The following is a 17,981-nucleotide window of genomic DNA, read 5'->3' as shown; positions in this document are numbered from 1 at the left end:
TACTAATGAAAAGATTAAAACAGGAGTAGATGATAAGAACATCTTGTTGCATCTAAGTCAGCAATCAACAAAAGACAACCGATATTAGAGATTGAAATAAGAGTGACACGGACATATTAGGAGGAATAAATACCTGTGGCCTTTCATTTGGAGAAGACGTGTGACGCGCATGGTTTCGTACCGCGCATCTTTGGACTTGTTTGCGGTTATCGTTGTACACACATATTATATATATATACCTTCAACCACCACGCGACCCATGCGAGATGTGATGTTAACAATGGCCAAGTAGAATAAGAAATAATGGAGTGGACCCCGGGGATTGATACCAGATTGCTTCTTACCTGGTCGAACTCCACAAGAGCTGAAACTTTATCCTCTCTCAGGGAGGAGAGCTGAAGGAGAGGTGGTGGGTTTTCGGAGGATGGGGATCAACAAGAAGACCTTGGCAATCACCCTCTTCTTCCAACTGCTTTCCTCGGTCGCATGCTTCAGTCGGAGCGATTTCACTTCCACTTTCCTCTTCGGCACCGCAACCTCTTCTTATCAGGTAATCTGATGATGTTTCAGATTTGCAGCACTTGAAAATTCACTTCTTCCTAGATGAGAAATAAGGAAAAAAAAAGAAAGAGACAATGCTGTCAAGCTGCAAAAGATCTTTAATTATGCTTCATCTTTGTCTTAAGATGGTATAGAGGAGACCACGCCCTGTAAGATAAAATGGTAGCATGAAAACAAAAAAAGTTGCAAACTTTGTACATAGCTTGATCGAGGGCGTACATACCTATCATGGCTCGGGGGCACATCCAAGCCAGCAATGGTCAGTGGATGGGCACAGAGCCACAAAGAATTCTCAGATCACGGTGGTTCTGGAAACATACAGCCATGATATGGTACTACTACATGCCTGAATCAGAAAAGGACATGTCACGATTCAAAATGTTTAGATCCTTTCATCTCTCTCTTTTCGATTTCATGTGATGTCTGAATCAGAAAACTTTCATTTGGGTAGTTTTCCTGCTGATAAACAAAAAATATTTGCATATGTATACTCAGCTGCAAGAAAAAGTTATTTAATTATTTGAAACGATCATTGCAAACATTGCACTTAAAGAAATCTTCACAAAAATAAATTGAGATTTCAAATGAGTCGACATATCAAGATTCCATCCCAATCATTGCAAACAAAAAATTTTATACTGTGTAATAGCAGATATCAGAGGAAAGAAGACATGATAAAGCGGTTCTGTCAAAAGAACAGTATAGGGAAGTACCTAAATCTATAACTGAGGGTTGTTCAGAAAAATGGTTTACCAAGCAAGCAAAAACTGCCCAAAAGCAACCCATCCGGTCCGATTCAATTCGCCTGATTTTCTCCATAGAACTATGACTCAAATAACTGCATGATGCAAATAATATGAACATGCAACATTAATAAAGGAAACAATTAATGGTTTCTTCAAGTTAAGCAGGCGAGGGTGGTTAAAAAATGAAAACAAAATTCAAGAACTATCATCTTAACGTACATTATAAAAAAAAAAGACTAGGGAAAACTAGTTGAGGTGTGATTTTGAATGAAACCCACTTAAACAAATTTCTGATCCTGTAAAACAGAGACATACGTGGGTTTAGATAACGGCAGGCTGATGGAACATTGAAATAGTCATATGTTGTGGCACTTCAAATTCAATAAGCAACATAATCGAACCTTAAAAGCCATTTTTATCATAGCATAATCTTTAACTTTTGGGACCAAAATGAAAGCATTTGCAAAAAGGGGAACAAAAACCAATAATAGACCTACAGAAGTTCCTTTCACGAGATCTGAAAAGCACAAATTTGTACAAAGTGCAATGGTTCCCTCTTCCAAATATCAGGGATGGTCATGGTGTCATATTGGAGATCAATAGAAATACATCTTCATGGCTTAATCATTTGATTGAAAAAAAAAATCATTTGTAATACATGTTCATATTTCCTTAAATGTTCTTTATCCATATTCTTTCAGATTGAAGGTGCATATTTAGAAGGTAACAAGAGTTTGAGCAATTGGGATGTTTTCACTCACTTACCAGGTGATGTCACTATTATTTCACAATCTTTGTTTTTCATCAGCATAGTAAATACTAAACATGTGTACTATAACATGAGAGTCTCTTCAGTAGCCTGGCTTTGTATAATTTCTTTGGCAAGACATAGCATCATAAACATTTTAGGACCTTTTTTCCGTAAAAGAACAGAAATGCAACCTATCTGATACGGTAGTGTGATACATCAACAGTGGATGTAGTTATTTTGTAAAATCAAGACTTCACAGATGGACTTTACTAGTAAGTTAAATTCCTTTACATCTCATGTCAAGGGTTGACATGACGGTTAATAAGAAAAATCATCAAATGCATTGTTGTCCCCTGGAATGAGAAACAGGATTCTAACTCATTTCTGAATTTTGACTTGCACTTTTATATTGTAAAATATTTACCTATTCTTTCTGGCTCCGAGTTAACTTGTACTGTAATCTTGTATATTCATACACACTTCCCCTTAACTCATATCCACATCCCATATAACCGTATGGGCTGTTTTACATGATTTCCATGAGAAGAAACAGGAAAAAAAAAAAAAAGGTTTATATTGTGAAGTCAGATTCTATTTGTTTCCATGTGCACTCAAGGCTGTTTGCACAAACTACTAATAAAAGCCTCAACATTTTTTTCTTTTATCAGGAAAAATTAAAGATGGGAGAACTGGTGACATTGCTGATGATCATTATCATCGATACATGGTAAATCATCGCATCAAAGATCATAACAACAGAGAAATATAATTATTATTCAAAGAAGAATGATATATTGCCTTCCCACTGGTACACTGATATTATTGAGCAGGAAGATATTAGCTTAATGCATTCCCTTGGCGTTAACTCCTACAGATTCTCCATGTCATGGTCAAGAATTCTTCCAAGTGAGTTCTGTTCATCTACTGTTATGTTGCAAATTAGATCTGTTACTCATGAAACCTTTTCTCACAAATAGGAGGTCGATTTGGGGATGTAAACCCAGTTGGAATAAAATTCTACAATAGGATTATTGATTCCCTTTTAGTCAAAGGTAAATGGCTACTCTCTAATTCATATATTTCATCCTAATATTTGCATGTAACCTTTTAATAGTAAACTTGGAATTACAAGCATAATAACTAACTTCTATGCAAATCATAAACAAAGACGGTCACTATCATTATGTTTTATTTCTTTGCTGGCTAGGAATACAACCATGCAAATCAGAAACAAAGACTGTCACTATCATTATGTTTTATTTCTTTGCTGGCTAGGAATACAACCATTCGTAACGCTGAACCATTTTGATGTACCTCAAGAACTTGAAGACCGGTATGGTTCATGGTTGAGTCCACAAATAAGGTATGTTCTATTTTACAACCTTGACTTCTTACAAGCTCAATGTTTCATAGCCACTAATTGCCCTTTAATGGCCAATGCACATTTTCAGGGAAGATTTTGGACATCTTGCAGAAGTATGTTTCAAGGAATTTGGTGACAGAGTAAAATTCTGGACCACATTCAATGAACCAAACCTTTTTGTAAAATTTAGTTATGCGTTTGGAAAGTATCCCCCAGGCCGTTGTTCAGAACCATATGCGAACTGTACTACTGGAGATTCTGAAGTCGAACCATATATAGCTGCCCACAATATTATCTTATCACATGCAACTGCAGTTGATATCTATAGAAAAAACTATCAGGTGGTTCTGAATATATTGCCACCAATTGTATCTTAATTGTCCTAGATGTCCTTTTTAATTTTTATGAAATCAAGGTTAGAATTCTCCTTTATCTGTGTTCTATCTATATTGAAAGGAAATAAATTGCATAATAAAGTAAATGCAAAAGCCTCGAAAGACCTATCTATTCTCGTGCTGCCTATAAAAATGAGTAACTTAATGCATCTTTTTCAAGGTCAAACAAGGTGGATCCATTGGGATAGTGATCACCTCAAAGTGGTATGAGCCATTGACAAATTCAACAGCTGATTATTTGGCAACTCAACGAGCTTTATCTTTCGAAGGGCCATGGTATTTTTCTTGTACCTGAACTTATAGGCACTGTCAATATCATATTATTACTCTCATGAATATAGTACAAAAAATTCAATACAATCTAAATTGAAGGACTTTATGCTGTGAAACTTTTGTTTCCTCCTGATCAATTCTTTGCATAGTTCAGTTCCCTTGCTATTTCAGTATGTTGAGTTGTGAAAGAAAATGCATTTACATGTCGCAAATTGTATCTGAACACAGACTTATATCACTATTCAATGTGAGTATCTGTAACAAAGTTTATGTTACCTATTATGTATGTTATTTTTTCAAATCTTGCATGGAACAACATAGGGTGCTGAATACTCTTTATCATGCATTAGATGTAGTCTAATACTAATTCTTGTATTTGTAGGATTTTAGACCCCATACTTCTTGGCGATTATCCATCAGAAATGCATGAAGTCCTAGGTTCAAGATTGCCCATATTCACCTACGAAGAAAAGAAATTATTGCTGAACAAATTGGACTTTATTGGAATCAACCATTACTCCACCAATTATGTGATGGACTGTATGCTCTCTTCATGTGATTTGGATGGCTACATGAGAGATGCATTAATAGCCACCACCGGATACAAAAATGGAGTGCTGATTGGAGAACCGGTATGAGCATGCAACGAATCAGAAGATTTTTCAAACAACAGAGTAGAATATTTACACTAAGCTTTTAGTCCCCTTACATGCTTTAAATTACTTCAATCCTCTGTAACATGACTTCTATAAGGTAGAGCAGTCTGGCTCAAATATCTGCAGAAGACTAGAATATGACCCCATGCAACCTCCACTAACATCAACCACAGAATAGTTTTAGGTAGCATTTGGTTCGGTGTTTAGGAGGGTTAAACTGCGGTTTAGAGGTCAAACCGAGTAAATGAAGTTAGGAGAGGTTTGTTTTGAACTATATGAAGTAGTTCAACCAATATAATCAAGGTTAAAGAGGGAGCAACCATACAAAAAGAATGACACATACAGGTTCGTTAGACTTTGTTTTGTTAGGATATTGACACGGTTATTTTAATGTAAAACCAAATGCAACCTTAGATCTCATACTCGCAATGTTTATGGACAAGAAGCACATGTTATAAGCAGAAATGTTTGGTACTGAAATTGTTTGCGGTTGTAATATAGTTCTTTAAACAATAAGAATGCATAAAGAAAAAATCTTACTGAACTTATTTTGCCTTGCAGACTGCCTTGCCAACATATTATGCGGTTCCATATGGTATAGAAAAAATGGTCCGGTACATCATGGAAAGATATAACAATGTACCTATGTACATTACGGAAAATGGTAAGTGGTAAAGTCGAAGAAGAAAATGGTAAGATGTAACTTGGATTGGCTGTGTACTTTGTTGGTCAACTTGCATCAGGTTAAAAATTGACTTGGACCGACGCACCTATTCTGCAACCCAATTCTATGATATTTTTTTAAGACTCCACTAAAGCACTTCATGATAAACAAGTGAGGACATTTAGTAGCCATTACCAATTATTGATGTGTCACATGCTATCCATTGAAGCACAACACGGTTCATATCATCATTTCCATTCTGATTGATACAGACTTTTATTTCTAGCAAACAAACAAGAAAAATCTTATCGTCTTCCACCTTAATGCATCTTTTCATCATGTGTGGCACTTCTGCTCTTGCAAGGTTATGCACAAGGAAGCAGCGGTGCCTTTACAAAGGAATTGATCAATGACACAGAGAGGATAAAATTTATGCACTCCTACCTCACCTTTTTGTCTGCTGCCATAAGGTAATCATTGGGTATAAAAAACAACAAGGCAATTCCACCTATAGATATGAACTATGTGCTAAATATCTAACCAAAGATACTCAAGATCATGCCTTTACAAAATATTTTGATTATCTTTCTAAAGTCAAACTTGACATCTAACGTATACATGGATCTATCATGTCACCTTGTAGACAAAAAGAAAATAATTTGCTGATTCTGTGTATCCTAATGCAGCCAAGGAGCTGATGTGAGAGGTTACTTCTCTTGGTCTCTTCTAGATAATTTTGAGTGGGCATTTGGTTATACCGTCAGATTTGGACTCTTTCATGTTGACTACAAGACACAAAGAAGAACCCCAAAACTATCTGCTAAATGGTACAAGAAATTTCTCAGTGGTAAAAAGCTACAACTGAGGACGAGCACTCAAAATAATGAGATTTAATTCCCCTTTCGAGGTGAAGTTGCTAGATCATATTGTTTGAGAAACCTTGTGCACATGATGAAGAATATTGAGAAAAAATTATTGAAAACATTCAGAAACGTCAAGAATGTAAGATATATTTTAAATATATCTTAATAGTCAGCTTCACTTTTTGTTATCGTTATGTACAAACATTACTATTGTGTGGTAATGTATTAAGATATTGTGCTGAACATAATGTTCATTTTATCTGCAGCAGCAATACCTTGTAAATATGGTTCTTGAATTTGCTAAGAAACAACAATCATTCATGGTGTGCCTATATTGAGTGACATCTCAAGTACTACACACAATAGTATGCAGATACACAGTTATGTATGCGCATCTAAAACTGCATATGAATCTAAAAAGGAAAGGTACATATGTTGTTGGCCTTTGGGGTTAGGAATTAGAACAATAAGATGTGGAATGGTTTAGACCAAGCACTGAAACGCACATGCATAACAAAGTTCTCATATATATATATATAAAGTTGTGAAGTTTGCATGACCACCAGGGTTTTGATTGATTAGCCCATGACTATCACTGTTAAACCCAAATATGTTCTGTTCTATTATAACTTCAACAGTTCATTAGCATGGGAAAGTGCTAAAATAAGATAAAGGAGGAGCATGTCAAGGACCAGCAGAAATGTTGGGCAATTTTCTGCTATTGTTAAAGTTATGAAAATTATTCACAATGTATATATATATATTTATATACATATATATATCTCCAGTTGCACCAAGTGGAAAGATGTGAATGGTCTCTATCAGAAACTCCATAAAGTTAAATTCCTTGTGTCAAGCCTTGTCACAACCAATGATCAATACCAGTCTTAGGTACCACATTGCATAAAGGTCCATGCAACTGCAGTATGAGGATTAGGGCAACTGCACTTGCAGAGAATGTAAACTGATATGTAATAAGTATCCACATAGATAATCCCTAGGAGCGTGAAAACATTGTCCTATACCATTTGTGTTGTGTCTCCTTATTACTTTTTATCTATGTTGTGATGTCAGTTTATTACTATAAACATAAACATGGTCCATGATGTAATAACTATTATCACATTACTCAAATTATTGTGCCTTATCACTTAAAATAGCTTCTAAATGATTATAGATATCATTTCGTAGGTTTTGGGTTTGATCTACCGATTTATTATTTAAGATCACATTATTGATTTCTTTGTTGTACCTGGTTATTTATTATTTTTAACTAAAAAATTTAAAACATGAAAAAAAATCATAAATTTATTTTTGAATAATAAAAAATAATTTAAAATTACGGAACCGACTATTCGAATCGAATAGTTCCGATTCTTGAACCATCGATTTCTAAACAAGCAGTTCTGATTTCCCAAACCTAGAAACGGAACCAAATCACCCGGGGCCAATTTCAGTTCGGTTTGGAACCGATGAACCTTCGGCCCCGTTCGATTCCGACTTCGATCTGATTTGAATCAGACTATGGTTTCCACCAAACTTTCAGTAGAACTTCCAACTGAAGACCGAATAGACTTTGGTTTCCACCAAATTTAATCATTCGTTTGAGCAATCACTCGGCGACACACGGATTGCACTTGTACGAATGTTCGAAGAACAACTAAGCTTGAAGCAAAAGAACCCAATTGAAACATTCGAAAACAGGGGAATAAATCTTCAACCTTACGTAATCTGATGTTCTGCAAGTAAGCAAAATCTCAATCAGATGAGCTAAAATTATTACTTACATCGCCATCCGTCTTCCGAGGACAAATCTTGATGAATCGATGACCGTCCATGTAACGCTCCTCCACCATCTAATCAGAGGAAACAACACTGTAGTTGACCAAATACCATCAAATCGTACGGTGATAACGCACATGACGTTCTCGTTTTCGACAAGTCAGGTGAGAGAGAAGAAAAGCGAACCTTGATTTCGACGGGAAGGACGATTAAAATCGAAGAAAACGGAGATTCATTGCTAAAGACGCCGCCGTCCACGGTGGAAGTCATCAACAACGGGGGTCTGTTCAGGGTTTCCACGGCCCCATTGGTCGCGCGCGTGCTCTCTCACGGAAAGGGCAAAACGGGTGGGTGGGTGGGTGGGTTTTGAAAAGTGGTTCTTTTACTAATTTGCCCTTAGCAATTTTGAAATAGCGTCATTGCCCCTCTAATTTTTGATGTGTGAAGATATTTGCATATTAATTCCTCAATGGCAAAAGAATTGTTTATAACACGCTTTTCTTGGAGACAAAACGACTTAAAATGCATGTTTAATTAATTTAATTTATCTGTCATTTCCTATCTGTTATAACTCTCAATCACTGTTGGAAAGGTCAAAATTTATTCGAGTATATATATATATATATATATATATACTCTGAGAAAAGGGTTCATAAGAATTATATATTATGGCCTGCAAATTTATAACTAGAACATTGTTAACAATCTTTCACACAGGCAATGCTTTACACCTTTAGACACACAGCGCCACAAATAAGTTTTGTCTACTTATGTCAAGAACCCATGGTAGTGAGATAATCATAGCTTACAAATATGTGAAGTTTAGATCTGCATGGAGGTAATCACAGCCCATCATGCACAGATCCTGGATTCTGGGGGGTATTTGCCAACAAAATCAACATGTGAGGAACATTACTCGTTCAACACAAAGTTGACGGAATAAAATTCGAAATAACTAATTAAAACTATTAGTAGGCCTGGAGTCAATTATACATCACAAGTATCAAGCAAACAGCACCTAATATAATATCTACACTTGCAACCTTGAAGTAGCAACATTACATGGTGGTGTTCGAATACAAAGTAATAATCTCCTCGAGAATCACTTTGCCAGCAGATAGCATAAGCAAACATAGGTCCCCTCGGAACCATGAAACTGCATCTCGACAAGAGCAGTGAATGGTAATTCTCTCTGAACAAGCATAACCGAAGCTCGGTGCTCATTCGGCACACTTGACACCTGAAAGGTATACTTGAGATTGTATAACGCTGCCTCCAATCATAAAACCTGGCATGACCATGAGCCCAACTTTAGGTTTGGAATCTCGCTCTGCCAGAATTATGTTCTTCACAACACTTTCCATATAGACCTCTGAGAAATCCGTTCCTTTACTCACCTGAAAAACCTTGACCTTGGGATCAAATGAATTTGCTAACCGGTGCAACAGCCATACTGATTTAGCCAGTTTTAGAAAAGCCTGGTAGAAAGGTGTCCTTGGGTGCCCACCACTCATGACATAGTTCCTCTGATCCAGGTTGTCAAAGAATGAAGCTTCCATCTTAGGGTGCACAACCAATAGGTATTTTTTCCGTGAAAATTTACCAAATACTGAGTCCGGGTTTTGGCTCAATATATCCAGAGGATCCATGGCTCTTATAGCGAGAAATTGGCGGAAGAAACCCTCATGAGAAATCGGGAGTTCAGATGGTTCCATTGAGAAGGTCTCTTCCTGGAACCCACTGAACATTTTCTGACAAATGTGTGATTCAAATGCATACTTCTTATGAGCCCTTTTTGCATAGATCACTGAATGTTCAACCGCATTAGCTGCCGCATCAAGATCCCACCCTGCAGCTTTCATCATGTTAATCAGTGGTTTTGAGAAATCATGGATGGATTTATATGCTGTTTCTACAGCAGAAGAGAAAAGGTTTGGAGTCAACTCAATGGAAAAGAAATTGTGTTCTTCTTCAAAGCCTTCCGGTTCCTTGGAGAGCAGACCCCTCTGCTTAAGTTTCTTTTCTAATTTCAGCTTTCTCTGGCCTGACTCCTGAATTTGTTGCTGCAGTTGGACAATCTCCACGTCTCTTGTTTGAATCTGAGACTGAAATTTTTTTACCATTACTTCAAAGGTTTTAAGTAAGTTTTGTTGCTCTTGAATTTCTGCAAGTAGGGATGAATCTTTAGGTGATGCTGATGTCAGTTTGGGATTTTTATCCCTATAGGAATGTTTGAGTTCTGAAAGCTTCATGAGTTCCTCAATAACAAGTTTATCAGCAGCCTGGATCTTGTCTGGATCATAAGGGGTATGAGCATTCTGGAGCTGCATATATGCTGCTTTGAGAGAGGAAATGTTGTTGAAGATCTTTGATACAAGTGCATCCATAGATTTCTTGTTTTGATTTACACTGTCATCCATTGGTTGAGGATAAACCTTCTGGTTGTTGCTATCATGACTTTCTGTTTCCTTGTGCCCTGTTCGTAGCATTGCTTCTTTTGTTGAAGTAGCTGCTCTTTTGTTTCTAATCTGACATATGACAAGCCAACTCCAATAAGTACAATTTCATTTATCATGCAATAGTCCACCAATATTTGATTATGCAGCAACTGTAATTTATTATGGAACTCATATGGCAAAGTGATACAACAACATTGAAACAAACAAAGACTCTTTGTACAGTTCAAGATCACTCAACCTGTGATCTTGAGATTCACTTAGCAGAATTGTGTGTCAACCCTTAAAGACTAATCCAAACAAATAATCTTCACATGCTTCTTACAAGGGGATTGCAGTAGATAGTTTTTGCAAAAACACAAATTTAATTGTAAATTATCGAAATGATATTTCAGCCCAATGTAAAATCAGTAAATTCCTAAGTGAAGTAAAAACACGTACCACACATAAATTCCTGAGAAAACGACAAAACATCACAATAGCGAATCAATTGTATAGCACAATCAGAAAGATCAAACTTCATACTTAGAAAAATGCTACGACAATTCTACAAGCTGGAAACAAGACAGTAAAGTTAGCCCAAGAGTACATGGCCTCTTTCCTTTTATGTCAAGCAAAATTATTCATGATCCATCACTTGATAAAAATGGAAGCAATCACGTCATAAAATTCTCATTCTGTTCCATGATACACCTTACATATCAATCACCATCTATCTGAGAATTATCTTGCATACATGTTCCGGTTCTCCATGGAGTCTTACCACTCCCACCTTACAATCATAATTAGCCGCCTGATAGCCATTTCAAAAGGGGCCTGGACATAATGTCAGAACAAGCTGCTTGTATGAGTTCAATGACTCCATAAAAAAACGTATAGATCTGTATAACAGTTAGGTATTCTAAATGTATACTTCTGTATAACAGCCAGGGGTTCTACATATCCATTTTTATGCAATGCTCTCCTAATACCAACATTCCGCCCGAAAAACATGGAAGAGCTCAAGCACGGAAAAGTTTTAAAAAGAAATCTTTGTTTATTTTCTTAAACCAATATATGCAATGTACGTAAAAATAGAAATGATGCCACCAGACTGACAAAATACCTCCTCAGAGCGCATCCCAAAAATACCAAACATCTGGATACAAGATATGTATTCAGAAATATAATTTGCAGGCAAACGAAACTCACAGCTACCATCTACTCCAAAGGTATAAACTTCAACTAGAGATCGGACACGAAATCAGATCGCAGCGTTCCACTGCTCAAACTTCACTCAGAAAAAGCCCCATTTTTGCACAATCATCCACACGATATATCAATTCAAAGGCAGACATGCGAAAAATATCAGATCGAAGCATACCGAGTTCGATGAACGAGCCAGCCAAGAATTCTCCCTTGTACTCGTCTAAGAGACCAAGCCGAAATCCCTACAACGATCATTATAATCATCGAACATTCAAGACAAACACGATCCGAGCAAGCAAGAAGAATAAGAAGTGATCCGTACCCTTTCGCCGCGAATGCGTGAGATCGGCCGCGAGGAGTCGCTCAGATCGGAGGAGATCGGTCGACGAGGTACCAAGGAGATGCTTACCAGGGCTCACTTTACCCTTTGCCCTTTTGCTACCCCAAAATCGGTGCAATGTTACGGGAATAAATTGTAGATGTACCCCCATAAGTATTAGAATTTCACATCTACCCAATCTGATCATCTTGCAAATAAGTCCCATAGCGCATAATAGACGCAAACAGCGATCAATCTAGACATCTCAATATGTAATATGTGTATTAAAAAAGGAGTAAAATGAATAACTGTGAAGGGCCCCTCCCAAGGAATCTGACATGTCGACTCACAATTGGCCAATAATAGCTGAAATAGGCCGATTTCCCGTTTACCCCATTCCAATCTACCCACGTCCTTGCCCCTGTCCGTGTCCGTGTCTTTGTCCATCAGCGTTGCTAATGACTTCATATATATCCACAGGACCATCTCCTCTCCATATCCTATCCATCCTATCATCTTCTCCCGTATACGGATCATCTCCATCACCCCATTCTCCCATCTCTGTTTCTTTAGAGAATCTTCTCCTCTCCTCTTCTCGTTTCTTCAACTCATCCAACACTCTACTACTTCTCCCTACATACATCGCCAGTCTTGAGAGCGATGGCTGCCATTGTCTTCCATCCCACCTTCTTCTGCTCACGTTCCGCCCAGAAACCCCTCTCGTCGACCGCTACGGCGAGAACAGCTCGGTCTCTTCCTTGCCAGTTCCTCGGCAACGCGATCAGGCTCGATGATTCTTCCTTCCGCTCCGGCAAGAAGAGCTCTTCCGCCGCCCGGATGTCTTGGGACGGTCCCCTCTCCTCCGTCCGACTCATCATCCAAGGGAAGAACCTCGACGTATGTGTTCTTGCTCATCGGTTTTGTTGGGGGCGTGATTGGGTGCTTTCCTGATGCTTTTCTTGACATGAATTAGTTGACGGACGCGGTGAAGAAGCATGTGGAGGACAAGGTCGGCAAGGCGGTGCAGAAGCACAGCTACCTTGTCCGTGAGGTCGACGTCCGGCTGTCCCTTCGCGGCGGAGAAGTCGGCAGAGGCCCTCGGCTTTGCCGATGCGAGGTGTTCGTCTAAATTCCTCAGATTGATGTCAGAGTGTTCGAATTGGATGCTGCTGTTCCAAAGGTGGTGACTTTCTCGTGTTTTAGGTCACTTTGTTTAGCAAGAAGCACGGGGTGATTCGCGCAGAGGAGGAAGCGGAGACGATGTACGGGAGCATCGATTTGGTGTCGTCGGTTCTGCAGAGGAAGCTGCGGAAGATTAAGGAGAAAGACACCGACCATGGGCGGCACATGAAAGGGTTCAACCGTCTCAAGGTTCGGGATACAGAGCTGAAGGGAGTCGAGGATGCAGAGGAGGTAGAAGATTTAGAGGAATTTGCGCCTGCGGAAGAGGATGTGGAACGTCTGGGTCGGGTAATGTTCTTCGCTCACATCATGCTTTGCCTGTTTCATGCTTCGTTTAATTTCTTGGCGTTGTCTTTTAACTGGTCATAGTGCACTCTTTGGAGAAAAGGAAAAGGAGTATGAACAGTGTCGATTTATCCTCTGTTTCCGTATGAATCTGTATCCAAATCCATGTGACCTGGATCATATGCATCATTTAGGACTTTGATTCGCAATTTAGGTTACATTTCTTTTGTATCAAATTGTTCATCGTATGCATCTACTTCTATTGAGGGGGAAAACAACATTGCCTTTTTAAAATTGGATCTAATTTACAGTGTTGACTAGGGATGAACAATGATATTATGTGATAGCTATCTTTGTTAACTCTCTTACCATTATATTAGAGCATGACTCGGTTATAAATATCTTAACTTAGTATGAGCTTTGGCTGGATCACACTGGAAGAATTAGCACTTTGGCCTCAAGCTTGTTTTGGAATTATGTTCATGAGATGTTTAGTTTCTTGCAGAATATGTGTAATTATTTTATGTTGTCCTTGCTTGTTGGAGTGGAAGATGGCTCTATGATACAATTTCATGATGGCACAATCCTTGAGTTTCTTAGTGATATCCTTTGTGTTAAAAATAATTCTTGACTATCTTAATAATCACATGCCTCCAAGAAAGTGGTAGTGATATTTTCATTTAAATTAGTCTGCTAGAGAAATATGCTCTTTTTTGTTCGACCTGTTGTATCGTAAGTTTTTAGTGTGCTAGATCCACTTAGTAACTGTGATTCTGCTGTAGTTCGATTTCACTTCACCGTGACAAGTATTGCAGTTTTCTTTATATGAAGAGCGCTTACAAATATTGGTTCTAAACACTTTCGGGCTTTTAGAAGTGTTGTATGGTCACTCTTGCGCTGTTACACCTTGCAAAAATTGTTGGCAATGTATTTGTTACTTTTTAAGTAGTGCAATCTTTGATGTGTTATATAGCTACGGCACATTTTTGTGCCAAACTACCAGACCAGTCTTCCTCCGACATTTAATGCATTGTGCTTAGTAAACGCATCCTTCCTTTTTTTTTCTTCAATGCGTATGTTCTTCAACTATCTTTCGTAGATCCTTAGCTATCCATATATCTAGACAGTAATTTCACAAAATGAGTTTTCTGGATGAGACCAACTGTCATGGAAAGATCAAGTAGCATGGATTTTTTTTCTTGTTCTTTTTTGCTGGTTTAGAACTGTGAGACCCACAACAGTTGCTTCCTGATGGATCATTGATGTTTTATGATTACTGTTTACCATTTGTTGCAGCAGACGAAAGTATTCCTAGGATGGAACAGTATGATCTGGTTTTACTAACGAATCATTCTCTATTTCAGATTGTGCGCACAAAGTATTTTGACATGCCACCACTAACAGTTGACGAGGCAAAAGAGCAGCTGGAGAATGTCGATCACAGCTTTTATGCTTTCAGGAACGATGAAACCGGTAATCATCCTTGTAGATCTTTAAATCAGCTCCCTCTTCTGGAGATTGCTTTCCTCTGGTGGTCCTGCAGCATAAGAAGATGAATTATTTCCTGCGCAGGTGAAATAAACATATTGTACAAGAGGAAAGAAGGTGGATACGGCCTGATCATACCTAAAGATGATGGCCAAGCGCGTGATCTGGAAACATCCTCCGAACGCACCAGAGAGTCCATCACCGAGCGGGTCAGCGGCTGATGCAGTGCGAGCTTGCTGCATGTATGTTGTTGACTTGAACTCACATAGTCTCCGCAAGGATGTTTGTTGACGACGGGAGTTAACAGGTTTTGTAGCCCATTCACCACTCGATTGGCTAGCTAGAGTACACGGTTTATATTCTTCTTCTTCTTCTTCTTCCGGTCATATTTGATCTTTATAGCTTATAAACTGGCTATAATATCATGGTATGGAATGGACCGTCGGTGCAAGGGGCCAGATTTAAATTTCAATTTGTTAGAGGTCAACACAAAGTCAAAATCAAAGTGTCTTACACTTTTCTCTTTTTGTAACGGGCCGGGCCGGGCCGGATCAAAACGTAAGCCGGCCTCCATTTGTGGGTTTCTTCCTGCAAAGCAAACAACAGAATTGAATACGCTGACACACAGCTTTCGATCGACACTCCACCACGACTTTGAGGACACTTACGAACCCCCTTCGTCTCCGAGATGTCTGAGGCACATCACTCCCCCTCTCCCCCACGAAAGATGCACGACGATGACGGCCACGGCAAACCCCACAAGCCCATGCTCCACCGCTACGCGCCCTCCCACCACCACCCCGGCCGCCTAGCCCTCTTCGTTCTTCTCCTCCTCCTCCTGCTCGCCGGCGTCACCGCGCTCGTCGTCTACCTCGTCTACCGTCCTTCTCGCCCACGCTTCTCCGTGACTAGCGCCGCCATCTACAGCCTCTCCAACGCCACCACCGTCGCGCCCGTCGCCGCCATCTCCTCCGCCATGCAGTTCACCCTCCTCATCCGCAACCCGAACGACCGTTCCTCCATCAGCTACGAGCGCCTCGCCACCTACGCCACCTACCGCGGCCAGGCCATCACGCTGCCGGCCCCGCTCCCGCCGCTGTTCCAGGAGCGGGACAGCGAGGTCTCGGTGTCTCCCCTGCTGGGCGGGTCGCCCGTGCCGGTGTCGGGCGACGTGGCAGCGGGGCTGGCCACCGACCAGGCCTACGGGGTGGTGGCGCTGAGGCTGGTGATCCTCGGTCGGCTGCGGTTCAAGTCGGGGCCGTTCCACAGCGGCTGGCACAGCATGTACGTGCGGTGCGACGTGCTCGCCGGCTTGAAGACCGGAGTCCCTGGTCAGGTCCCGCTGCTCGGCACGCCGGTATGCGACGTCGACATCTGATCTCATTTTGCGTGCATCTTAATAAACGGAAATATAGTCATGCGAGTGAATAACGGAATGACATGGAGAAGATATAGCACGAATACTTATATATAATAAGCAGGTAAACATCCATCTATTTCTTCTCTGTGCATCGATCTCGTTGTACAGGGAAATGTCGCTAATTAATGGTTTCTTCAGTCTTGAGTCTATTTACTGTCTCTCTTTCACCTGCATTGCTGACTACTGCAGCAGAGTGATGGATGAAAATTTGAGCTCTTTAGGATGAATTTGCATCCTCGCCGGAATTTATGGGCAGGACTGCAGCTGCAGCTGCACGTCTCGAACATCCCCCAGGCCCATCAAAATGGTGCCTCGCTTCTGTTATTTGGTCGCGTCGCAGGTTGTGCCCATCCTCGTACGGTGAGGAGGAGAAGAAGCGGATGAGGACGGCCAGCGTGGGAGCATGAGCTGGCGTGACGTTGGCACGCGCGCATCGCATGCACGTCCGCTACGTGTCACGGTGACGGCCTTCTCAGTGTCCATCCCTCTCCGCCGTCACAAAAACGATACCGTTATGTAAGAATGTAACGGTTATCGCGGACTACCTTCTGTTATGAATTTCTACTTATAAAAGCCCTATATTATTATTAAAAAAATAAAATAAAATACCCCATTACCTTTTTTTTGTCGACACTATCATGTAATATTGACGTAAATTACTAGCACACTAAGTTTCCTTGGTTTCGAGTACGTCTAAAATGCCAACTATATATATCCTTGAAAGCTTACGTCGCGAATCTGTTGCGGCGATTATTGCTTGTGCTTCGACTCATGCAAACATCAATTCAAATTCACGTACCGGTATTGAACCGCTACCATAAAGATATTTTCACCAAGCTTCAAACATAACATAGGATGGTACAATGATGTAACCTCGAACGTTCCGTAACTTTCCTCTCTCGTCCTCGGGTAGCTCTCTCCGTGTCTCCTCAGGTCGGTCCCGACACCGATCCTCTTGTTCCGGGAATCCTTCGCCACCGTGCATTTATATCATCGTCCTTTTATCATCTCCTTTGATCCGATATCACATTTGATTCTCCTCGCGGATCCTTGATCATAATTGATCTCAACAAGTTTCATCAAGATCGTACATACCACCTTAATCTTCCGTGCATGTTCGTGCGTTTGGTGAGCAGCGCGGTTGACGGGCCCCGACGAGGTAATTAATGGGGAAGTAAATGGCGTCAGCAGGGGTAAAGCATGATGCAAGAAACATTTGTCTTCATCCATCGGTTTGACAACACCCACGCGTCGGATCCGCTTCCACGGCGATTGGCAACGCAGTGAAAACGTTTTCCGAAACGGAAAAAGCAGCGTGAAATGTTTACAGAAACATAAAACATCGGTTTGTGAGTTTTTTTTTCTGAAAGCGGAATCGACTCTCGCCATCAACCATTTACTACGACCACTGTGCATGCGCTTTTTCTGCAATCGACTCTCGCACGTATTCGTAATTGTTAGTGTAAACAACCTTTAAGCCTGGTTCGGGTCCGGATGACGGGATCTCCCTAGAACGTTTCTCGAGACTGTTGAGGTAGTCGATTATGGTGGTCCGATCAGGATGGGATCGTCGTTTTCTCCGGGCAAGA

At 40.1% G+C, this 17,981-nt stretch overlaps 4 protein-coding genes across 8 annotated transcripts; 3 read left to right on the top strand and 1 right to left on the bottom strand.

Annotated features, from left to right (window-relative positions):
* Positions 1-318: 318 nt before the first annotated feature.
* On the top strand, positions 319-6,604 carry LOC135619228 (beta-glucosidase 18-like). 2 transcript variants are annotated; one of them, XM_065121038.1, is made up of 12 exons: positions 320-550; positions 2,009-2,075; positions 2,727-2,785; positions 2,889-2,964; positions 3,036-3,110; positions 3,334-3,421; positions 3,510-3,762; positions 3,977-4,092; positions 4,472-4,721; positions 5,307-5,409; positions 5,774-5,879; positions 6,096-6,604. In XM_065121038.1, the coding sequence occupies exons 1-12, from the start codon at positions 425-427 to the stop codon at positions 6,301-6,303; spliced, it is 1,527 nt and encodes a 508-aa protein (XP_064977110.1). In that variant the 5' UTR covers positions 320-424; the 3' UTR covers positions 6,304-6,604. The 2 variants fall into 2 exon arrangements, with proteins under 2 accessions (XP_064977111.1, XP_064977110.1); XM_065121039.1 differs by lacking the exon at positions 3,036-3,110 and having other exon boundaries at positions 319-550.
* A 2,381-nt stretch (positions 6,605-8,985) lies between these two features.
* On the bottom strand, positions 8,986-12,146 carry LOC135619227 (protein GRAVITROPIC IN THE LIGHT 1-like). 4 transcript variants are annotated; one of them, XM_065121037.1, is made up of 3 exons: positions 12,021-12,146; positions 11,874-11,940; positions 8,986-10,577 (listed from the first exon to the last, which is right to left on the bottom strand). In XM_065121037.1, exon 3 carries the CDS (start codon positions 10,541-10,543, stop codon positions 9,275-9,277), a length of 1,269 nt encoding a protein of 422 aa, XP_064977109.1. In that variant the 5' UTR covers positions 10,544-10,577; positions 11,874-11,940; positions 12,021-12,146; the 3' UTR covers positions 8,986-9,274. The 4 variants fall into 4 exon arrangements, with proteins under 4 accessions (XP_064977109.1, XP_064977107.1, XP_064977106.1 ...); XM_065121035.1 differs by having other exon boundaries at positions 8,986-10,582; positions 11,874-11,918; positions 12,021-12,124; XM_065121034.1 differs by having other exon boundaries at positions 8,986-10,582; positions 12,021-12,094.
* A 368-nt stretch (positions 12,147-12,514) lies between these two features.
* LOC135619225 (ribosome-binding factor PSRP1, chloroplastic-like) lies at positions 12,515-15,339 on the top strand. The gene is made up of 5 exons (XM_065121031.1): positions 12,515-12,914; positions 12,991-13,134; positions 13,221-13,487; positions 14,849-14,957; positions 15,057-15,339. Exons 1-5 carry the CDS (start codon positions 12,678-12,680, stop codon positions 15,191-15,193), a joined length of 894 nt encoding a protein of 297 aa, XP_064977103.1. The 5' UTR covers positions 12,515-12,677; the 3' UTR covers positions 15,194-15,339.
* Positions 15,340-15,598: 259 nt separating this feature from the next.
* Positions 15,599-16,489, top strand: LOC135619226 (NDR1/HIN1-like protein 1). The gene has a single exon (XM_065121032.1). The coding sequence runs from the start codon at positions 15,661-15,663 to the stop codon at positions 16,348-16,350; it is 690 nt and encodes a 229-aa protein (XP_064977104.1). The 5' UTR covers positions 15,599-15,660; the 3' UTR covers positions 16,351-16,489.
* The last annotated feature ends 1,492 nt before the right edge of the window (positions 16,490-17,981 follow it).

This window comes from Musa acuminata, chromosome BXJ2-8, assembly GCF_036884655.1.
Source record: "Musa acuminata AAA Group cultivar baxijiao chromosome BXJ2-8, Cavendish_Baxijiao_AAA, whole genome shotgun sequence".
NCBI lineage: Eukaryota > Viridiplantae > Streptophyta > Magnoliopsida > Zingiberales > Musaceae > Musa > Musa acuminata.
The sequence above is the reverse complement of the archived record's forward strand: the minus strand, read 5'-3'. Positions and strand labels throughout refer to the sequence as shown.

What these genes read in the sequence shown, in the direction of transcription:
- LOC135619225 (XM_065121031.1), top strand. Translation starts at nt 12,678, where the DNA reads ATGGCTGCCATTGTCTTCCATCCCACCTTCTTCTGCTCACGTTCCGCC. An exon ending in TCCAAGGGAAGAACCTCGAC is followed by an intron (nt 12,915 to 12,990) that starts GTATGTGTTCTT and finishes GACATGAATTAG; the next exon opens with TTGACGGACGCGGTGAAGAA. An exon ending in TTTCAGGAACGATGAAACCG is followed by an intron (nt 14,958 to 15,056) that starts GTAATCATCCTT and finishes TTTCCTGCGCAG; the next exon opens with GTGAAATAAACATATTGTAC.
- LOC135619227 (XM_065121037.1), bottom strand. Translation starts at nt 10,543, where the DNA reads ATGCTACGAACAGGGCACAAGGAAACAGAAAGTCATGATAGCAACAAC.
- LOC135619228 (XM_065121038.1), top strand. Translation starts at nt 425, where the DNA reads ATGGGGATCAACAAGAAGACCTTGGCAATCACCCTCTTCTTCCAACTG. An exon ending in ATCATTATCATCGATACATG is followed by an intron (nt 2,786 to 2,888) that starts GTAAATCATCGC and finishes ATTATTGAGCAG; the next exon opens with GAAGATATTAGCTTAATGCA. An exon ending in TTATCTTTCGAAGGGCCATG is followed by an intron (nt 4,093 to 4,471) that starts GTATTTTTCTTG and finishes TTGTATTTGTAG; the next exon opens with GATTTTAGACCCCATACTTC.
- LOC135619226 (XM_065121032.1), top strand. Translation starts at nt 15,661, where the DNA reads ATGTCTGAGGCACATCACTCCCCCTCTCCCCCACGAAAGATGCACGAC.